This window comes from Oncorhynchus kisutch, linkage group LG6, assembly GCF_002021735.2.
Source record: "Oncorhynchus kisutch isolate 150728-3 linkage group LG6, Okis_V2, whole genome shotgun sequence".
In the NCBI taxonomy this organism is placed as follows: Eukaryota; Metazoa; Chordata; class Actinopteri; order Salmoniformes; family Salmonidae; genus Oncorhynchus; species Oncorhynchus kisutch.
In genome coordinates, this window is record NC_034179.2 from 78,992,543 (window position 1) to 79,009,796 (window position 17,254).

General features: G+C 45.3%; 2 protein-coding genes across 10 annotated transcripts in view; one reads left to right on the forward strand and one right to left on the reverse strand.

Moving 5' to 3' along the window:
* LOC109893551 (rho GDP-dissociation inhibitor 1) overlaps nucleotides 1-1,928 on the forward strand; it is a 15,190-nt gene extending 13,262 nt beyond the window's left edge. For all 6 annotated transcript variants that reach the window (XM_031827769.1, XM_020486799.2, XM_020486800.2 and 3 more), the window contains exon 6: nucleotides 192-1,928. In XM_031827769.1, the coding sequence (XP_031683629.1) occupies nucleotides 192-391 (200 nt within the window). In that variant the 3' untranslated portion in view covers nucleotides 392-1,928. The remainder of the gene's footprint in view (nucleotides 1-191) is intronic.
* On the reverse strand, nucleotides 1,888-15,274 carry LOC109887062 (cerebellar degeneration-related protein 2-like). 4 transcript variants are annotated; one of them, XM_031827763.1, is made up of 8 exons: nucleotides 15,008-15,274; nucleotides 14,870-14,915; nucleotides 14,661-14,740; nucleotides 12,626-14,257; nucleotides 6,289-6,401; nucleotides 5,101-5,249; nucleotides 4,633-4,797; nucleotides 2,358-4,456 (listed from the first exon to the last, which is right to left on the reverse strand). In XM_031827763.1, the coding sequence occupies exons 4-8, from the start codon at nucleotides 12,702-12,704 to the stop codon at nucleotides 3,469-3,471; spliced, it is 1,494 nt and encodes a 497-aa protein (XP_031683623.1). In that variant the 5' UTR covers nucleotides 12,705-14,257; nucleotides 14,661-14,740; nucleotides 14,870-14,915; nucleotides 15,008-15,274; the 3' UTR covers nucleotides 2,358-3,468. The 4 variants fall into 4 exon arrangements, with proteins under 4 accessions (XP_031683620.1, XP_031683623.1, XP_031683622.1 ...); XM_031827762.1 differs by having other exon boundaries at nucleotides 14,562-14,740; nucleotides 15,008-15,118; XM_031827761.1 differs by having other exon boundaries at nucleotides 14,335-14,740; nucleotides 15,008-15,118.
* Nucleotides 15,275-17,254: the final 1,980 nt, after the last annotated feature.

Below are 17,254 nucleotides of genomic sequence, written 5' to 3' on the forward strand. Positions count from 1 at the left end.
GCACAGTAAATAGCTCAAGTTAGTAGATGAGGTATTTACATTGGCATTCCTAAACGGTCATTAAATTACTTGTTAATAGTTCTGGAGTGGCCATAGTATTTGTATTTGATGACGCAGAGAAGTTTTTGTCAAGAGGCAACTTTGGAAAATAAATCTAAGCCCCTCTCTTTTCTCTCTTTCTCTCTGTGTAGTTGACAAGTCAGACTACATGGTGGGGAGCTACGGGCCGCGGCCGGCAGAGTACGAGTTCCTGACCCCTCTGGAGGAGGCCCCTAAAGGCATGCTGGCCCGCGGCACCTACAACATCAAGTCCAAGTTCACTGATGACGATAAGCACGACCACCTCTCCTGGGAGTGGAACCTTAACATCAAGAAAGAGTGGAAAGACTGAGTCCCAGTCAACTTCATTCTTCCCCCTCTTCTTATTCCCCCTCCATTATTTTGAATTCATAATAATGTGATAAGTAATTAAGGCAAATTCCTCTCTCGTCCACCCCAATCCCTGCAGTAGTTTCATTCCAATCACGTTGTCATGCCCCCCCCCCCACACACACACACACTCCTTGTGATGCTGAGTATTGAATATGTGGAGAAGCAAATCATGTGCACAATCATGAATTTGTTTTGGTTAGCTTGTATATAAACTTTTTTTTTTAAATGAAAGATTGATTTGTTAATGCTCTTGATATGGATGTCAATCAACTGTGTGAATTCCATCCTTTCCCCTCTTTACCCCCCTTCCTGCTGATTTGTTTTATACAACCATGATCTGCCTTGTAAAGGTGTTGCTGTGTGTTAAAGGCTGTGGTAGGTCCACACTCTGTACTCTTTGTTGGGGACGTTGCCCTCTGTCAGTGGAAAGCCTTTGAGCAGATTATATGTACCAGAGTCCACACAATTAGTTTATTCTGGAACTAGTGTGAATTCCTAACCGTTAAGAGGTGGCATGACCAGCACTTACCGGCAGTCCACCAGAGGCACTGTGACCACCTGCTGAAGGTGCAAGTGTGCCTCTTCCTGGTCAGGGTTTTCACCTCCCTACCTAGTTCATTCAGCAGCCATGTGGCCTTAAAGAGGATTCCCGTAGAACTAACAATGAAGGAAATGATCACAAAGAGCCATTTGCCTTTAGAACAGAACTGTCAGATTGTTACGAGAGCCTCCTACAGGGTTCGAGTAAAAGAGTTTTAGGCTGAGTGCAGGTGCGAACAGATGATCAGACCATTGAGATGCTTGTACCTTCTTTCCAGATTAGCCAGTAGAAGTAGACTATGAAAGTGAACAGCAGCCATCTCTGCTCCCTTCCCTCCTCACGGCATCAGGTGGTCTCAGTGCAGACTAAGAAATGAGCTCCTGGTCAAATGCCCTCGAAGCAGACCTTGAGGCCTTCTTCCAGTCACTAACTCCATTACAGTAGCGTCTCCTATGGGGCCTTGCTGGTGGCCCTTGTGAGCAGAGAGGAATGTCACACAAGGGTTGTTAATCTGCTCACCTTGAGTATGAATCACCTCCAGGATTACCAAAACTGGCTGTGCCTCTAGCCTTTACAACCACCAGCTGCTCTCTGTTAAGGTCTGTTGACCTTCAGAATGGGAGCTCAACATCAAATAGTTATTTGAACCTGATGTTTTAGGTCAGGTCTAACTTGTGCACAGACCCAGAGTTTCAAGTAGAACGAGAACAGCCAAGACCTCTTACTACTACATAACCGTGTTGTATTTTTCTACACTCCCATTTTTCAACGTCATAACCTGTGATGTCGGGCTCGGGCATTGTTTGGTTTCAATGGATCGTTGTTTCAGTATGGTTTTGATTCTTTGTATCTACTCCTCTGTGCCACCTGGAGAACACTGTTCACCTGTCACATGAAAGTCTTCAGACTGGAGGTCCCGGTGTCTTTTTAATCAATAAAGTCATGTTACTTTTTACACTGTTCTGTTATTGATCCAGCTGTAAAGTACAACGTAAACCATCTTTACCCTTCTATCAGGCTCCATCTAACACACCAGCAACCGTTCTCTATGAACAGAACCACGTTAGACATTTAGATGGTCGTCTACAAATGCATAGAAAACCATCTCACATGACGCTTGTACACAATGAAGAGCAGAAGAGAACAAGGAAAATATTAAAAAGCCAAAGTACTGATAAGAGGGCAGCTAGAGCCCCTTGTGCACTTGAAATAAGCAGTCCAGGAAACAAGGAGTCATGGAGATGTACCCATGGTCTGAATCAGTGCTTAGAGAGCACAGTTACAGTAGCTTAGTCAAGTGTGGGTGAGAGTTCCATTTCTATGCAGTGCATCATCAGGAGGTCCTCAGTTCTCTAGCTTGGACAACCTAATTTACAAAGGTAAATTCACAGTTTACATACAGTATTTATTTTAGAACAAGTACCATGGGCTCCCTCAATTGAAGTCTACTGGCTTCACCTACTGATTTCAAAACCAATGTATATGTTGGATAGATGCATACGTAAAGCCTAAGATGTTAAGGCAACAGTGTTACTGACATCAGGAATATTTAACTAGATTGTTTTTGAAAAAATTTATGAATAGCTCTGCACATATTATTCATTGTCAGTCATCAAAAACATTAAATAGCAATTATTTATACATTTGAAATAAAATGAGTGCAGTCTCAGTATACACGCTCAGTCATTTAAACATTGTACTGGATTGTCTTGAACAAAGACAGGGCAAACCGATTTTAGTGCACGACTAGGTTGTCAAATTATCTTAAATTAGGTCAATAATCAAGGCATTTCATCTACCCAGATGATGAATGTCATCAGCTGTACAATTCATTCATATTGGGATGGGTGAAACGTGTCAGTGTCCAGAGAGATGGATAAAACGTGTCAGTATCCAGAGAGATGGATAAAACGTGTCAGTGTCCAGAGAGATGGATAAAACGTGTCAGTGTCCAGAGAGATGGATAAAACGTGTCAGTGTCCAGAGAGATGGATAAAACGTGTCAGTGTCCAGAGAGATGGATAAAACGTGTCAGTGTCCAGAGAGATGGATAAAACGTGTCAGTGTCCAGAGAGATGGATAAAACGTGTCAGTGTCCAGAGAGATGGATAAAACGTGGCAGTGTCCAGAGAGATGGATAAAACGTGGCAGTGTCCAGAGAGATGGATAAAACGTGGCAGTGTCCAGAGAGATGGATAAAACGTGGCAGTATCCAGAGATGGATAAAACGTGGCAGTGTCCAGAGAGATGGATAAACCGTGGCTGTATCCAGAGAGATGGATAAAACAGCTGAGGGGATCATCCACAGTAGATTGTATCATTTCCCCAGTGCAGAAGTACAGGTAACCTGTCATCAAGTGACCACTTTGAACAAACACAGTCAAACAAAGAGAAACTAATTCTGAAAGAAAATCTGTGGCTTTTGTACCCATTGTTTTCAGTGCATGTTCAGTAGTATCAGGAGAGGTCATGTTCACTAGTATCACGAAAGCAGCTCATTTGTCTTTGGACTTTCTTCCCTTAGGACTTCCAACCCGTGGGGACTTCCTACCCTTGGGGACTCCCTTGGTGGAGTTTACTTCACTCTTGGTCTTCTGCAGGCGGGAGAAGATCTCTTTGAACAGGGCCTTGTACTCTGGGGTGTTCTGGCCCAGCCTCTTGTCCACCTGGTCTACCTGCCGGCTGATGCCCTCCAGGGCCTCTGGGGTGGAGGGGGTCTGGGGCGGGGTGGGGGGTGCAGCAGCCATGGCTGAGGGGCCGGGGGTGGCCATGCTGTAGTCCTTCATGGAGGGGTCTCTGGAGACAGGGCGTGACGTCTGCACCCCCGCGTGGCACATGCCCTCCTCGTGGCGCCGGCACTTCCCCAGCAGCTCCTCGTATTTCTCCAGCAGGGCGTGGTACTGCTCGTCCACTTCCCTCAGGATGGACATGCCCCGCTTGCGCACACCGTTGGCGTGGATTGCGTAGCTGCCCTGTCGCCTGCCAGAGGCGTCGCAGGCCGAGATGGCGTTGAGCGCCGTGTCGCTGCAGCTCTTCCTCACGGGGCCTCCCTGCTGCCCCCCTCCTCCTGTCCCCCCGGACTCCCCCGTCCCCTCCCCTCCCTCCTTCTGCCCCGGTCCCTCCTCGGGTGTGTCGGTCTCAGGGGCATTGTTGAGCAGGGTCTGCTCCAGACCCTCATCCAACAGACAGACCCGGGACCTCCTCAGCTGCTGCATCTCCTGTAGCTCTGCCTCCAGCTCCTGCACTCGCAGCTGGCAGCCCTCAGCCCCCAGGAGGCGTTGTTCCATAAGCTCAAACTCCTGCAGCACAGCTGTGCACTCCCTCTCTGCCCCCTCCCTCCGGCCCCGTTCTGCCACCATGGCGGACCTCAGGGAGGAGACCACACCTTTTAGACGCTCGTTCTCCTCGTCCAGCGGCCGGCGCTCACGCTCAGACACCAGGTCCACACTGCCGGGGTTGGCCACCAGGAAGCCATCCTCATACCTGTAGAGCAATACACCACACAGAGGAGCACAAGGATACAGCAGAGAGATTGCATTCTTATGTAATCTGAACACCATACATTCAGGTCATTTGTCAAATGTACTCAGCATTTTTTCACATACAGTACTTTGGACTTTTGAGAGAGAGACTACATAGAGCATTGCTCTTTACTGTACTTTGGTGCAGTGCAGAGTTCTTTAAGGCAGGGGAAGGAGTGGACAGTCTTGCGTCGCTCCCGCTCCTCTCTGTGGTTCCTCAGCTCCTCTAGTGTACGTAGTTCCTCCACACGAGCTGTCATGGTATCCACCTGAGCCTGCAGTGTCTCCATGGTACCCGTCAACCTGTAAGCGCACGCACACACACGAAAGTGGACTAAATCTTATTTACATCACAACATAATGTACAATACTGTACCGTGACTATACTGAGCCTGTGTTACAAAAACAAAGGTGAGACGCATTCATTTACTATGAACAGTAGGAACCATTCAAGAACTAAGCTTGTTAACACTTAAACCAAATATTTCTTACAAATCCTTGGTATAAACACCATGAAGAAAGAGGTCATGGTAGTCTTACATAGAGTGAATGCTCATATTGTAGATCATAGCAGTAAGAACAACTCGGGAGAGTATTAACCCTCACCTGTCTATCTTCTGCTGCGAGGCCTTGCTCTCTATAACCAGTTTCTCATTGGTGATCTCCAGCTCTCTGGCCGTCACGTCTAGCTGCTCGTAGACCTTGGCATGCTGCTCGTTCATCTCCCTCAGCATCTCCAGCTGCTTGGACAGGTACTGCAGGGGGAATAGACATGTGAACCTTAGACATGGATAGACATGGACCTTACAGGGAGACAATCTAAAGAGTCTAAAACAGATATAAAATAACTGGACATCTATAGGTTGCATCAGTGCAGATGGAGAGGAGGAGATGAAGCTGTTTTAGACTACTGAGACACGCCCAATGCAAGAGACTGCTGTAAAAAAAAAAATTTTAATCAGTCACATAGATATGACAGTATTCCATGATGGTTAAGCAAAATAGCATCACAGTTTCCTAATTCCTGTCTACAAACAAGTGTGGATCAACTTTATTCTTCTTCTCCAGCAGATTAAAGTGTGTGATTGGTTGAGTCGGCCATTAGCAGGCAGCTTTGTTGTTGCCTAATAAGGAGGCCAGTCTTTGTTGTCTAATGAGGTGGCAGATCTAGCTCAGAGTCAGTGGGTTCCCCTCTCCCACACTAAGGAAACACACACTCGCTCGCTATCCCTCTCTCATGCAGCTGCACTCTGCTCCACTCCTATCAGAGCTCTGCAGGGTTTAATTGGCTTGATGGCGCGTCAAGGAGAATGTAATTGTGCTAGCCTAGAGAGAAGAGACACTTTGCAGGATCATGAAGTGCACTGTCAGTAGTTTAAAACCCAAACACTCCAGCTAACACACCAGTCCGGTGCCATGCTTGACAATATGGCCTCTCAGCAATTCAACATTTAATTGTATTTTTACATTTCAGTCATTTAGCAGACGCTATTATTCAGAGCAACTTACAGTTAGTACATTCATCTTCAGATAGCTAGGTGGGACAACCACAATAAGGCATAGAAAGTAAATGTTTCCTCAATAAAGTAGCTATCAGTAGAGTCAGAGCTAGAAAGGGGGGAGAGGCCAAGTGCTGGTTCAGTTTAAATTGGGGGGGTGGAGGGGGGGGTCAAGGTGATGAGGAGGATTAATTAAGATACGGTTTGAAGAGGTAGGGCAGGGCACTTTGCAGGATCATTCATGACATGTACACACACTCACACACAGTTAGTGAAAGTGGTAATGATGCTATACCTCGATCTCCTGCACCTGTTCCTCATTGTTGATGTACATCTGTTGTAAGGAGTCCTCCAGCTCCTTGTTGCGCTCCAACAGGGTCTTCCCCAGCTCAGCTGCCAGGTGCAGATCTGTGAGGGGACAGAGAAGAGGTCGAGAGAGTACTGGTCTGGATACAGAAAAACTATTTTAACTCTTTCATTCACATTTCATCCACCAGTAATATTGTCAGTTGCTGCATTAGCCCAGCTCAGTTAAAGTGTTGCGTTGGATCATTATGGAATGTTTTAACTCCATTAATGCAATGCTTTCTGGCTTTCCTTAAAGTGATGAATTTAAGACTTCGCCCCCTCATTTCAAATTAAATCAGAACGAGCAATAGAGAAAATCCCCTCATTCAATTCCCCCTGCTGGAGTAAAGAAAAAAATAATCCTCCATCTTCTCTGATTAAGACCAGCTTCTGTGATCTCTGCCAAGATGAGCTCAAGAAAATGGAGTCTGACTGCAGGGGAAAGGAGGAGGATAAGGGAGAAAACCTAGTTAGCACAGGCTCTGTCTGGATTACACAGAGCAAAACACCAATACACAGGGCAAAACACCAATACACAGGGCAAAACACCAATACACAGGGCAAAACACCAATACACAGGGCAAAACACCAATACACAGGGCAAAACACTAATACACAGGGCAAAACACCAATACACAGGGCAAAACACCAATACACAGGGCAAAACACCAATACACAGGGCAAAACACCAATACACAGGGCAAAACACCAATACACAGGGCAAAACACCAATACACAGGGCAAAACACTAATACACAGGGCAAAACACCAATACACAGGGCAAAACACCAATACACAGGGCAAAACACCAATACACAGGGCAAAACACCAATACAGGTCATCTCAGAGCTCGTTCACCATTACTCCTGGTCAGAATGACAGAAATATCCCTCTTAGTTCTTATTACCCCACTCCAAAAAGAAGAGCGGCTGTACAGTCTGTACATACAAGCGTAAAGGTTTTAGCTGCACCAATTGGTACACATACATCTTTATTGTCACAACAACATTGTTTAACATTTTCCCCAGAAACCAATCAACTCCAGCACATCTTTGCTCTCAATCTGCTTTGACAGACATTTCCACAAATAAACACACATACAAACATGATCCCATTTTAGACCTGGGAGGGATAAGGGCAGCGAGTCACTTGGTTTCCACCAGCAGCTTGATGGATCCATTATTCATCGGGTGCTGCAGTGACGAGGCCTACTTGGACTGAGAGTAAGAATGAAAGGGTAGCTGTGCTGGCTCCTGGCTCCAACATGCCTGCCCCACTACTCAGAGCCCATGACAGTACAGTGGGAGGAGGAGAGGGGGTGTTAAACTGAGAACAATTGACCTCCATTACAGAACATGAATGCAGCATTTAAAAATCAGCACAGTGCATGGTGTCAGCACTAACAGGAACACAACAGTGGGGAACACCATGCTGCTGCACAGTACACATCTAAGGAACATGAGTTGAATTATAGTATGGCTGTCTGGAGCAGTAGCTGTGTGTGTGCGCGCATGTGTGTGTGCATCAGAGATAATACAATGAATGGCAACAGGAGTTAACCATTCAAAAGGGACAGAGGCAGAGGACAAGAGGCCCGTCTTCAACACGTGTACAGTACCAGTCAAAAGTTTGGACGCCTACTCATTCAAGGGTTTTTCTTTATTTTTACAATTTTCTACATTGTAGAATAATAGTGAAGACATCAAAACTATGAAATAACACATTTGGAATCATGTAATATCCCCCAAAAAAGTGTTAAATCAAAATATATTTTATATTTGAGATTCTTTATTGTAACCACCCTTGATGACAGCTTTGCACTATTGGCATTCCCTCAGCCAGCTTCATGAGGTAGTCACCTGGAATGAATTTCAATTAACAGGTGTCCCTTGTTAAAAGTTAATTTGTGGAATTTCTTTCCTTCTTAATGTGTTTGAGCCAATCAGTTGTGTTGTGACAAGGTAGGGGTGGTATACATAAGATATCCTTATTTGGTAAAAGACCAAGTCCGTATTATGGCAAGAACAGCTCAAATAAGCAAAGAGAAATGATAGTCCATCATTAATTTAAGGCATGAAGGTCAATAAATAAAGAAAATTAAGAAGTTTGAAAGTTTCTTCAAGTGCAGTCAAAAAAAGCATCAAGCGATATGATGAAACTGGCTCTCATGAGGACTGCCACAGGAAAGGAAGACCCAGAGTTACCTCTGCTGCAAAGGATAAATTCATTAGAGTTAACTGCACACCAGATTGCAGCCCAAATAAATGCTTCAGAGTTCAAGTAACAGACACATCTCAACAACTGTTCAGATGAGACTGCATGAATCAGGCCTTCATGGTCAAATTGCTACAAAGAAACTACTACTAAAGGACACCAATAAGAAGAAGAGGGTTGCTTGGGCCAAGAAACAAAAGAAATGGACAGTAGACCGGTGAAAATCTGTCCTTTGGTCTGATGAGTCCAAATTTTAGATTTTTGATTCCAACCGCTGTGTCTTTGTGTGACGCAGAGTAGGTGAACGGATGATCTCCTCATGTGTGGTTCCCACCATGAAGCATGAAGGAGTGGTAATGGTGCTTTGCTGGTGACACGGTCAGTGATTTATTTAGAATTCAAAGCACACTTAACCAGCATGACTACAGCGATACGCCATCCCATCTGGTTTGCACTTAGTGGGACTATCATTTGTTTTTCAACAGGACAATGATCCAAAACACACATTCAGGCTGTGTAAGGGCTATTTGACCAAGAAGGAGAGTGATGGAGTTCTGCATCATATGACCTGGCCTCCACAATTACCTGACCTCAACCCAATTGAGATGGTTTGGGATGAGTTGGACCGCAGCCAACAACAGGAAAAGCAGCCAACAAGTGCTCAGCATATGTGGGAACTCCTTCAAGACTGTTGGAAAAGCATTCCAGGTGAAGCTGGTTGAGAGAATGCCATGTGTGCAAAGCGGTCAAGGCAAAGGGTGGCTACTTTGAAGAATCTCAAATATATTTTGATTTGTTTAACACTTTTGGTCACTACATGATTCCATATTTGTTATTTCATAGTTGATGTCTTCACTATTATTCTATAATGTAGAAAATAGTAAAAAATAAAGAAAAACCCTTGAATGAGTAGGTGTCTCCAAACTTTTGACTGGTACTGTAGCTAAAAATGTAATTAGCTCATCTGTAGGCTACCATATCTTCCTGTTTTAACACAATGGACAGACCATTAGAGAGAACTAGAAGAGTGATAAGGGTCTGTATTATAAACAGTACCAGCTCTTGTGTGTGAGACAATAGAGCGAGCATTCCAAATAAATCACTACAACACAGACGCTACGTGACCAACACAAAAGTGCCTGGTACACATTGTCTTAAGCTTAAAAGTTATGTAATCTTATGGTTGTGCCTTAATCAAAACGCTGCCACACAATGGTTGTTTGTGCTGGCAAACAGATAAGAATCAGAGTTTTCTGAGAGGGCAAGAGATATCCCGGTAAATAAGAGAAATCATGTACCCACTTCATTGAATACAAGTGAATAACATAAGAATTGTAACAGGACAAAGCAATGACACTTTGAAACTGACATCTCCCCATGGCAACCTTGGCACACACACAGCTCATGTGCAGAAGGCTGCAGTGCACGTGTGGCTATGCATCATCCTTATGCCCTCAGATGTGTATAACTTATATAGCATCATGGAAGCACATCACAACCACACTGCACCAGCTGCTACACCTATGACATCATACCCTACCACCTGGACAGACAGGATACACATGTTGAGCTGATGATTATGACCACTGAGTGCAATAGGTGAGCAGACCTGAATACAGATCACTTCCATAATAATCACATATTCACTCTGTGTGAAAGTGAGTGGAAATAGTCCATAGCAAATACAATATGACCCCTTTTTATTTTTTATTTATCCGTTATTTTACCAGGTAAGTTAACTAAGAACACGTTCTTATTTGCAGCAACGACCTGGGGAATAGTTACAGGGGAGAGGAGGGGGATGAATGAGCCAATTTAAACTGGGGATTATTAGGTGACCGTGATGGTTTGAGGGCCAGATTGGGAATTTAGCTAGGACACCGGGGTTAACACCCCTACTCTTACGATAAGTTCCATGGGATCTTTAATGACCTCAGAGAGTCAGGACACCCGTTTAACGTCCCATCCGAAAGACGGCACCCTACACAGGGCAGTGTCACTGCCCTGGGGAATTGGGATATTTTTTTAGAGCAGAGGAAAGAGTGCCTCCTACTGGCCCTCCCACACCACTTCCAGCAGCATCTGGTCTCCCATCCAGGAACTGACCAGGACCAACCTTGCTTAGCTTCAGAAGCAAGCCAGCAGTGGTATGCAGGGTGGTATGCTGCTGGCTGTTTTAGCATGCTGTTCCCTAGGTTGGAACAGCATGCTAAAACTGTACTATTACAATTTTACATGCCGTGTCGCCTCAAATCCCTCTAACCCCCAGGCTGAAATCTCTGATCCCAGCCTGAGAGGCCATGTCTGAGGCCCCCCTAAACAGATCATCCAGCTGGGCTTAATGCTCCGACTCTCCATTTTGGAAAACGCTGTGAGATGAGATCGAGCCTGCTGCTGGCTGCAGAACAGCAGGACCCACCTGGTTCCCAAACCCTGACCAGGGAAACACTGATGAGACGCAAAGCTACTTTTATTCTCTGGGTCATCAGTCAATGGGGTGATGTGGAGGACGAGGGCTGGGGGAGGACAAATACTGTACCTCATCCCAGCATCTGGAACTCACACCGCCTACTATCCTAATATACCAACCTTACCCTTTACAATGACTGATTGCTAGGAAAATACAGCTTTGACCTATATCATAACTGGTGGGGACATTTAAAATGCTAAAACAATAGCTTCTTTCCCGTTCTGTTTCGAAATATGGGGATAAGACCAGAGGTGGGAGACACTGCTCTGCCAGATCAATACACAGGGAGTGAGAGCAGAGACTACACAGGCCCTCATCTATGTCTATCTAGCCATTAGTGGAGGAAGAGACAGACGATTGGGGTTCAACTGAGTTAACTAAATCAAACAGTTGAGGAAGAGATACAAAAAGGGGTGTGTTACTCTATAGGAGGGATGTATTATCAGACTAAGCCCTGGGTGAATGGAAAAGTTTGTGTGTATTATGTGCCTTTTCAACAAGCATCTCCAAACAGATTATTTGGGAGCATCTCCATTGTTGATCCCTATGATTTATCAGAGCACAGACATGAGGTTAGTAAATGTCCTGTGTCTTCAGTCTAGACAGTAATAAAAAAAAAACTTTAAAAAACAGAACTGACATTTTCCTCACTCAGAGATTGCAATTGCACAGGATCTTTGTTCAAAATTCCACAGAATCCTGCGAATGTCAACCAATTGTCTCCCTGAATATCCCACTTGTTTTAAATCATCTCTCAGTCTGTCAGCCTGATGTCAGGCTCCATCACCTAATACCTCACCAGCACATCCCCATGCAAGAGAGAACCACAACTCAGCATTTTGGTGACTTGAGGAAAATAACCAAGGACAGAGGGTTGGCACGTGGCCATTCATCATATATGATGTGAGAGATGGAGGGTGAAGTCAGACAGACAGCAGGGTTATTCTGAGAACACTGCACGTCACTGACAAGATCAGAATAATTGGCAAAGAGCTCGATAATGGATAAAGGGGAAGTCTAGAGCAGTGACTATACACAGAGGAGGAAATGAGAGAAATGGAAGTAGGCCTGTGTGTGTCAGAGAGCAACACACACACACAAACACACACACACGAGAGAATAACAGAGTGTAACATGGTCTGACAGGTGAAACCTGCAGCAGAATTTCGATGGATCCCACGCCTCATTCTCAAATGTATGGGACTTGGGGTGATGGGGTCTGTCTTTAAAGTGCATGAGCGCAATCAGAAAATTTCAGTTTGATCATATCAAGGATAATATCGACAATGAAGACAGTAGTCCGTTCCAGACACGCACGCTTGTATATCGAGCTAAAATTGCAGAACATGTCATATATTCTTCAAATGAACAATGTCAATAATATTGTCTTCTTTTCTTGAGGTGTCAATTAGCATCCTTTGATACATCTTCAGGTTGTTGCATTAAATGAGCGATGAGGTCGGTACCCAGCATCAGCTGCTTTTTGCTGGGAATGTTTTTATTGTATCGGAATGATTCGCATACAAGGCTAAACAAAACCTGCAACAAATATAACCACAACCGCCACAAAGTAACAACAATGGTGTGTCAGTCTACTCACCCTGCTCCAAATCCCGTTGGTCGTACCATGGCTCATCTTCCTCCGTAACAAACTCCTCCATCCTGACTGCACGAAGCATCGATGCTCGGTCTATCGTTGTGGCTGTTCACCGTGCGCTCTGTAACGTCTCTGACCGCTCGCCCGGAAGCATGGCTCGTATGATCAAGAAATCTCGAACAGCGCAGCCTCCCAAACCGTAACCCATTTCACTAAGAAAGCCGCGGGCGCACCTGCCCCCAACATTCTGCAATGAACCATTCGAATGTGACAGATGCATCAATTTACCGCACCTGACACTAAATTAATATCTCAAGGCCGACAAATGCACGCACAAAATGAACACTGTAACCAAGTCCCTATACGCAACGACAGCACGTTCGGCCTACAATAAAAATAGAGAATAACGTAGGAAATAATTGTACAATATTGAGACGTGTGACACAGGCAAATGTGTGACACTGGCAAATGCCACTCATAATTCCCCCCGCCATTGTGATTTACGTAGGCCTCCAGCTGTTGTTACAAGTCCCCACTCACTCGTGCTTTGCATCGATATCTCCCCAGATCCATTCTGCAACGATCCCCAACCCCATTCCCTATACAGGGGAAGATGCTGCTCCATAAAACAGTCTTTCCACTTAATCTAATTGTATACAGCCCATGAGCCATTTAGTACCAGCCACTAGACATTCAGTGTTAGAGATTTTATTGTAAACAGGTCTCACATGGAGCAATAGTGTGTGAAGGCTGTTTTTTTTGGATACATTTCTGTGATGGCTGGGAGTTTTTCCCCATTGGTGCATCAAGTGCTCTTTGGATTCCATCATGTTTGAAATGACTGACTGTTTGAAAAGGCACCCACCCAGTCACCAACCAGCACAGGCAGACGTGGCCAGCTCTGATCTTTTTAGACAAGATAACTTTGTACCATATGGGCAAGAGAAAAAACTAATTCATATTTTGGAGGATTCCTCAGGATAAACAAAAGTTCTCATTGAGAATCTCATGAAAACAACTAATAACAAACTAACAACAAAAAATAGATGAAATTACATCTCCTAAATCAATCAAGGATAGAGTGTGGTTGTTACACATCCAGCTGGCTGTCCTCTTTAGTCAGGCAGAATGACAGACCAGGTAGCAGCAGGGTTTGGCCTGGTATAGCCATAGCATCCATGTCCTAGTCACATGGTGCTAACATCAAACAAAGAGCCACCTCTGTTCGGCGTTGAGCATGGATGACTACTTATTCCATAGCAGCACCAGCAGACGTGCTGTATACAGTACATGTTTAATAGCAGCCACTACAGCGGCTCTCCAAGCCACGACAGCACGAGCCTGGAGTTGACACAGCATAGCAGCATATCATCTCTGAAACAGCTCAGTATCTTGGCCTGGGAGAGATGTGAGGGAGGGAATCAGTTGGAGAGAGAGAGAGTGGATGAAGGGATCAGACCCCCAGGTTGTTATCTTCCTCCACCTTTCTGTTCATAGTCCCGCCTCCTCCCATCCCTCTGTGTTCAGCGGTCTCAGTGCTGTGTGGTCCCTTCAGGTGCTTCCAGTCTGCTTCACTCTCACAGCGCTTCACACCGCTGAAGAACTTCTATATCAGATTCCTGGCCTGCATTTTCACTGTGGACACAAATATAGTTCATTATTAGAAAAGGCTGCTTGCGCTAGTGCGCACACACAATGTTTGTCTTCCTCACCTTGACCTCTTCCCCTACTCCTCCCCTCTGCTAGTAGATGAGACAAGTAGCAGGCAAATTACTTGAATAGCTCCTACAACAAGGAAGATTTCACATTTGGAATACTACAATTTGAAAAAGTGACAAATGAAGAACTAAATATCATAATCACAGCTTATGCCCCTTCCCTCTCTCCCTCAACTTGGTGGCAAACTTGCCCTGGTATAGAAAGGGTCTAGACAGCGCACCACGATGTCAGCCACCTCCTTCAGAGACACAGGCTTGGGGGCTTTGCTTGGGCTCCCTGGCTCCAGTACAGTCTCCTGGACTTTGGGGTTAAAGGTCACCTTCTTCCTGCTGTCCTGTAGGGGGCAGCTACGTTTGGCTGGGGGGGGGGGGGCTCCCTCTCTTCACTGTCCTCACATAGCTGACACACACACACACAGAGAGAACATGTGGTAGTAGATGTTAACAATGATGTCATCATTACATTACTGTTAAAAAACATGGACGACACAATAAGACTGTTGTGGCAATATAATATTGATCTCCATACCCTTTGTTTTAGCAATGATTTAGCCTTGTTTTCATGTGCATTTTGCCTGTGAATAAGACAAAGGAGTTTAGAGAGAGAGAGGCGCAAAACAGAATAAACCAGTCAAAGACTATCTACAACTTCCGAGGGACATCTTACACTGTGATAGAGTCCAGTTTAGCTTCCTCTTTAACCTCCTCCTCATCATTATCCAAGTTGTTGATTTCTGTGGGGATGGTGTCCATAGGGATAGTTTCAATGGGGATGGTTTCCGTGGGGATGATTTCCATGGGACTAGTGTCCATAGGGATGGTATCCATGGAGACATGTAGCAGGGGAGTGACTGGGGTGGTATTGAAAAGGCCTGAGAGACACATCATTGGTTCTTATCCCCACCTCTAGACTCTTTTCAATTGGTTTCTTCCCAAAGTATTGGGTAATGTTGCAGGAGTTCTTAGCAGCCTCCGCTAGCTTCTGCTTCTTGCTCAGGGCCTTGCCTCCTGTCTTGGTGGGACTGTTCAGGAAGGCAGAGACTGCACTGGCTTTAGCTCTGATGGAGGAGCTGATGGTTGGTGCTGTATCTCCAGTCTTTGTCTCCTTCCTCTTCACCCTCTCCTCCTCACCGGCTGACTCTCCAGACCCAGCCAGGCAGTCAGGGCCCCCGCTCCCTGTCCCCCCTGTTTGCCCCTGGACCTGTAGTGGAGCCCTCACAGTTAGAGGCCCTCAGCAGCTCACTGTTAGAGGCCCTCAGCAGCTCACTGGCAGTCTGGAAGGGGTTGGGGGAGCCCCTCAGACCTGCTCCTATTCTCTTCCGCTTTAGCTGGTGGAGAGAAGGAGACACAGAAGGAAGGATGCTTAGTTACTAATAGAACCCAGTATGAGGCTGACTCACAATAACACTGACCGCATCCTGTTACTAAATGGGCTGAGGCAGTCTCAATGCATTAGCCAGCAGATACATATTTAGTCATTATTGCTGCTTATAAAGGAGCACTACAGTATTTTCTAAGGCGAAGTAAAAGCAGAGTCCTCTGTGTGCTGTGGTGTTGGGCCTTACTGAGTAGATCTGTGAGGCAGGCGTGAAGCCCTGCTGCTCCTCAGTCAAGGAGGAAGAGGAGGAGGCTGCTTCGTCTTTGGATTCAGCCTTTATCTCTGTGAATTCCCCTTCTCCTTGTCCTCCTCCTCCTGCAGAGGCAACCCCTCCCTTCTTCATCTCTGATGCCTTTAGGAACAAAAGATAAGTTAGATGAGTGAAAGAATAACTTCAAAAGAATAACTTCCATAGGACTCGATACATTAAGTGACTTTAGTGTTGTACAATAAACCAGACAGTAGTCAGGAGCTACTTACTCTCTTCAGGACAGCTGCTTTGTACAGGTTGGAAGAATTGGTGATCTTGAAGACCTCATGTTCAATATCCCCTGTCAAGGAGAGTGTGTCAGATCTGGGTGAGGTGCGGGGGGGGGGGGGGGGGGGGGGGGGGGGGGGGAGGCAAAGAAAGAAATCCAAGTATCAGTTCAGCTGTCCCAGTGGCATCAGTGACTTGGCATTCTAGGTGCATGTGGTTAGTAGTGACTGGTACCTGTGTGTGTGTACTGCTGCCACCTGGTGGTTGTTCAGAGCCTCCTGTAACAGGGCCACACAGTGCTCCCGGGCCTAGAATTGATGCACACAATGACACATTTGGCACACACTCCTCAAAACTATATATTTTTTTTAAAGGCAAGTGAAGAAGTATTCATTTGATTTCATCCTCTATTTAAAAGGAAAGTGTCATTGAGATTTAAAGCATGTCTTTACAAGGGAGAACTGGTCAGTAGCAGCTCCAGAATAAACTCAACACTATACATACATTTATTTAAACTTTTTTTAAATCATGACATACAATCAGTCAGACACGAGCTAAAAAATATACAAATGGGGCTAAGTTTTTCCTTGAAAATGGCTATTCTTGTAATACATGTATGAACCACAGTGGTAGTACGATCCCCTTTCTGTTCCCTCCATCTGCAAACATAGATGTTCAGTGCTCTGTGCATTTCCTCACAAATTGAGTGTGGGACCCGGGATAAGCCAGCATCTTGTTAGGTGAATGATTTACAGCAGAATTTAATTATGGATGAATAAATAGTTTCTAACGAGCTCATGATGGTGGAGACACTGAATACACAAGGACATGTGCATTAAACATCAAAAACATGTGAGTGTGCATATTGCTTTGCACGTAGGTGAGCATGCATGTGAGCATGCGTGTGTGTGAGACGTTTCCATACTAGAGCTGTACCTTGACAGTGAGCCTGGGGATTTTCTGGCTGCTGGCCTCTCTGAGTGGGCAGTTATCATCTGCAGACACAGTTGAACACAATATCCAAACCCATTCAGTCACATAACAGTATTATTAGCCAG

Bases quoted from the DNA above. Each gene is read 5' to 3' on its own strand.
- LOC109887062 (XM_031827760.1), bottom strand. From the start codon at position 12,704: ATGCTTCGTGCAGTCAGGATGGAGGAGTTTGTTACGGAGGAAGATGAG. The intron at 5,250-6,288 runs GTATAGCATCAT...TTCCCCCTGCAG, and splicing joins AACAGGTGCAGGAGATCGAG to TACCTGTCCAAGCAGCTGGA. The intron at 4,798-5,100 runs GTGAGGGTTAAT...GTGCGCTTACAG, and splicing joins TCGCAGCAGAAGATAGACAG to GTTGACGGGTACCATGGAGA.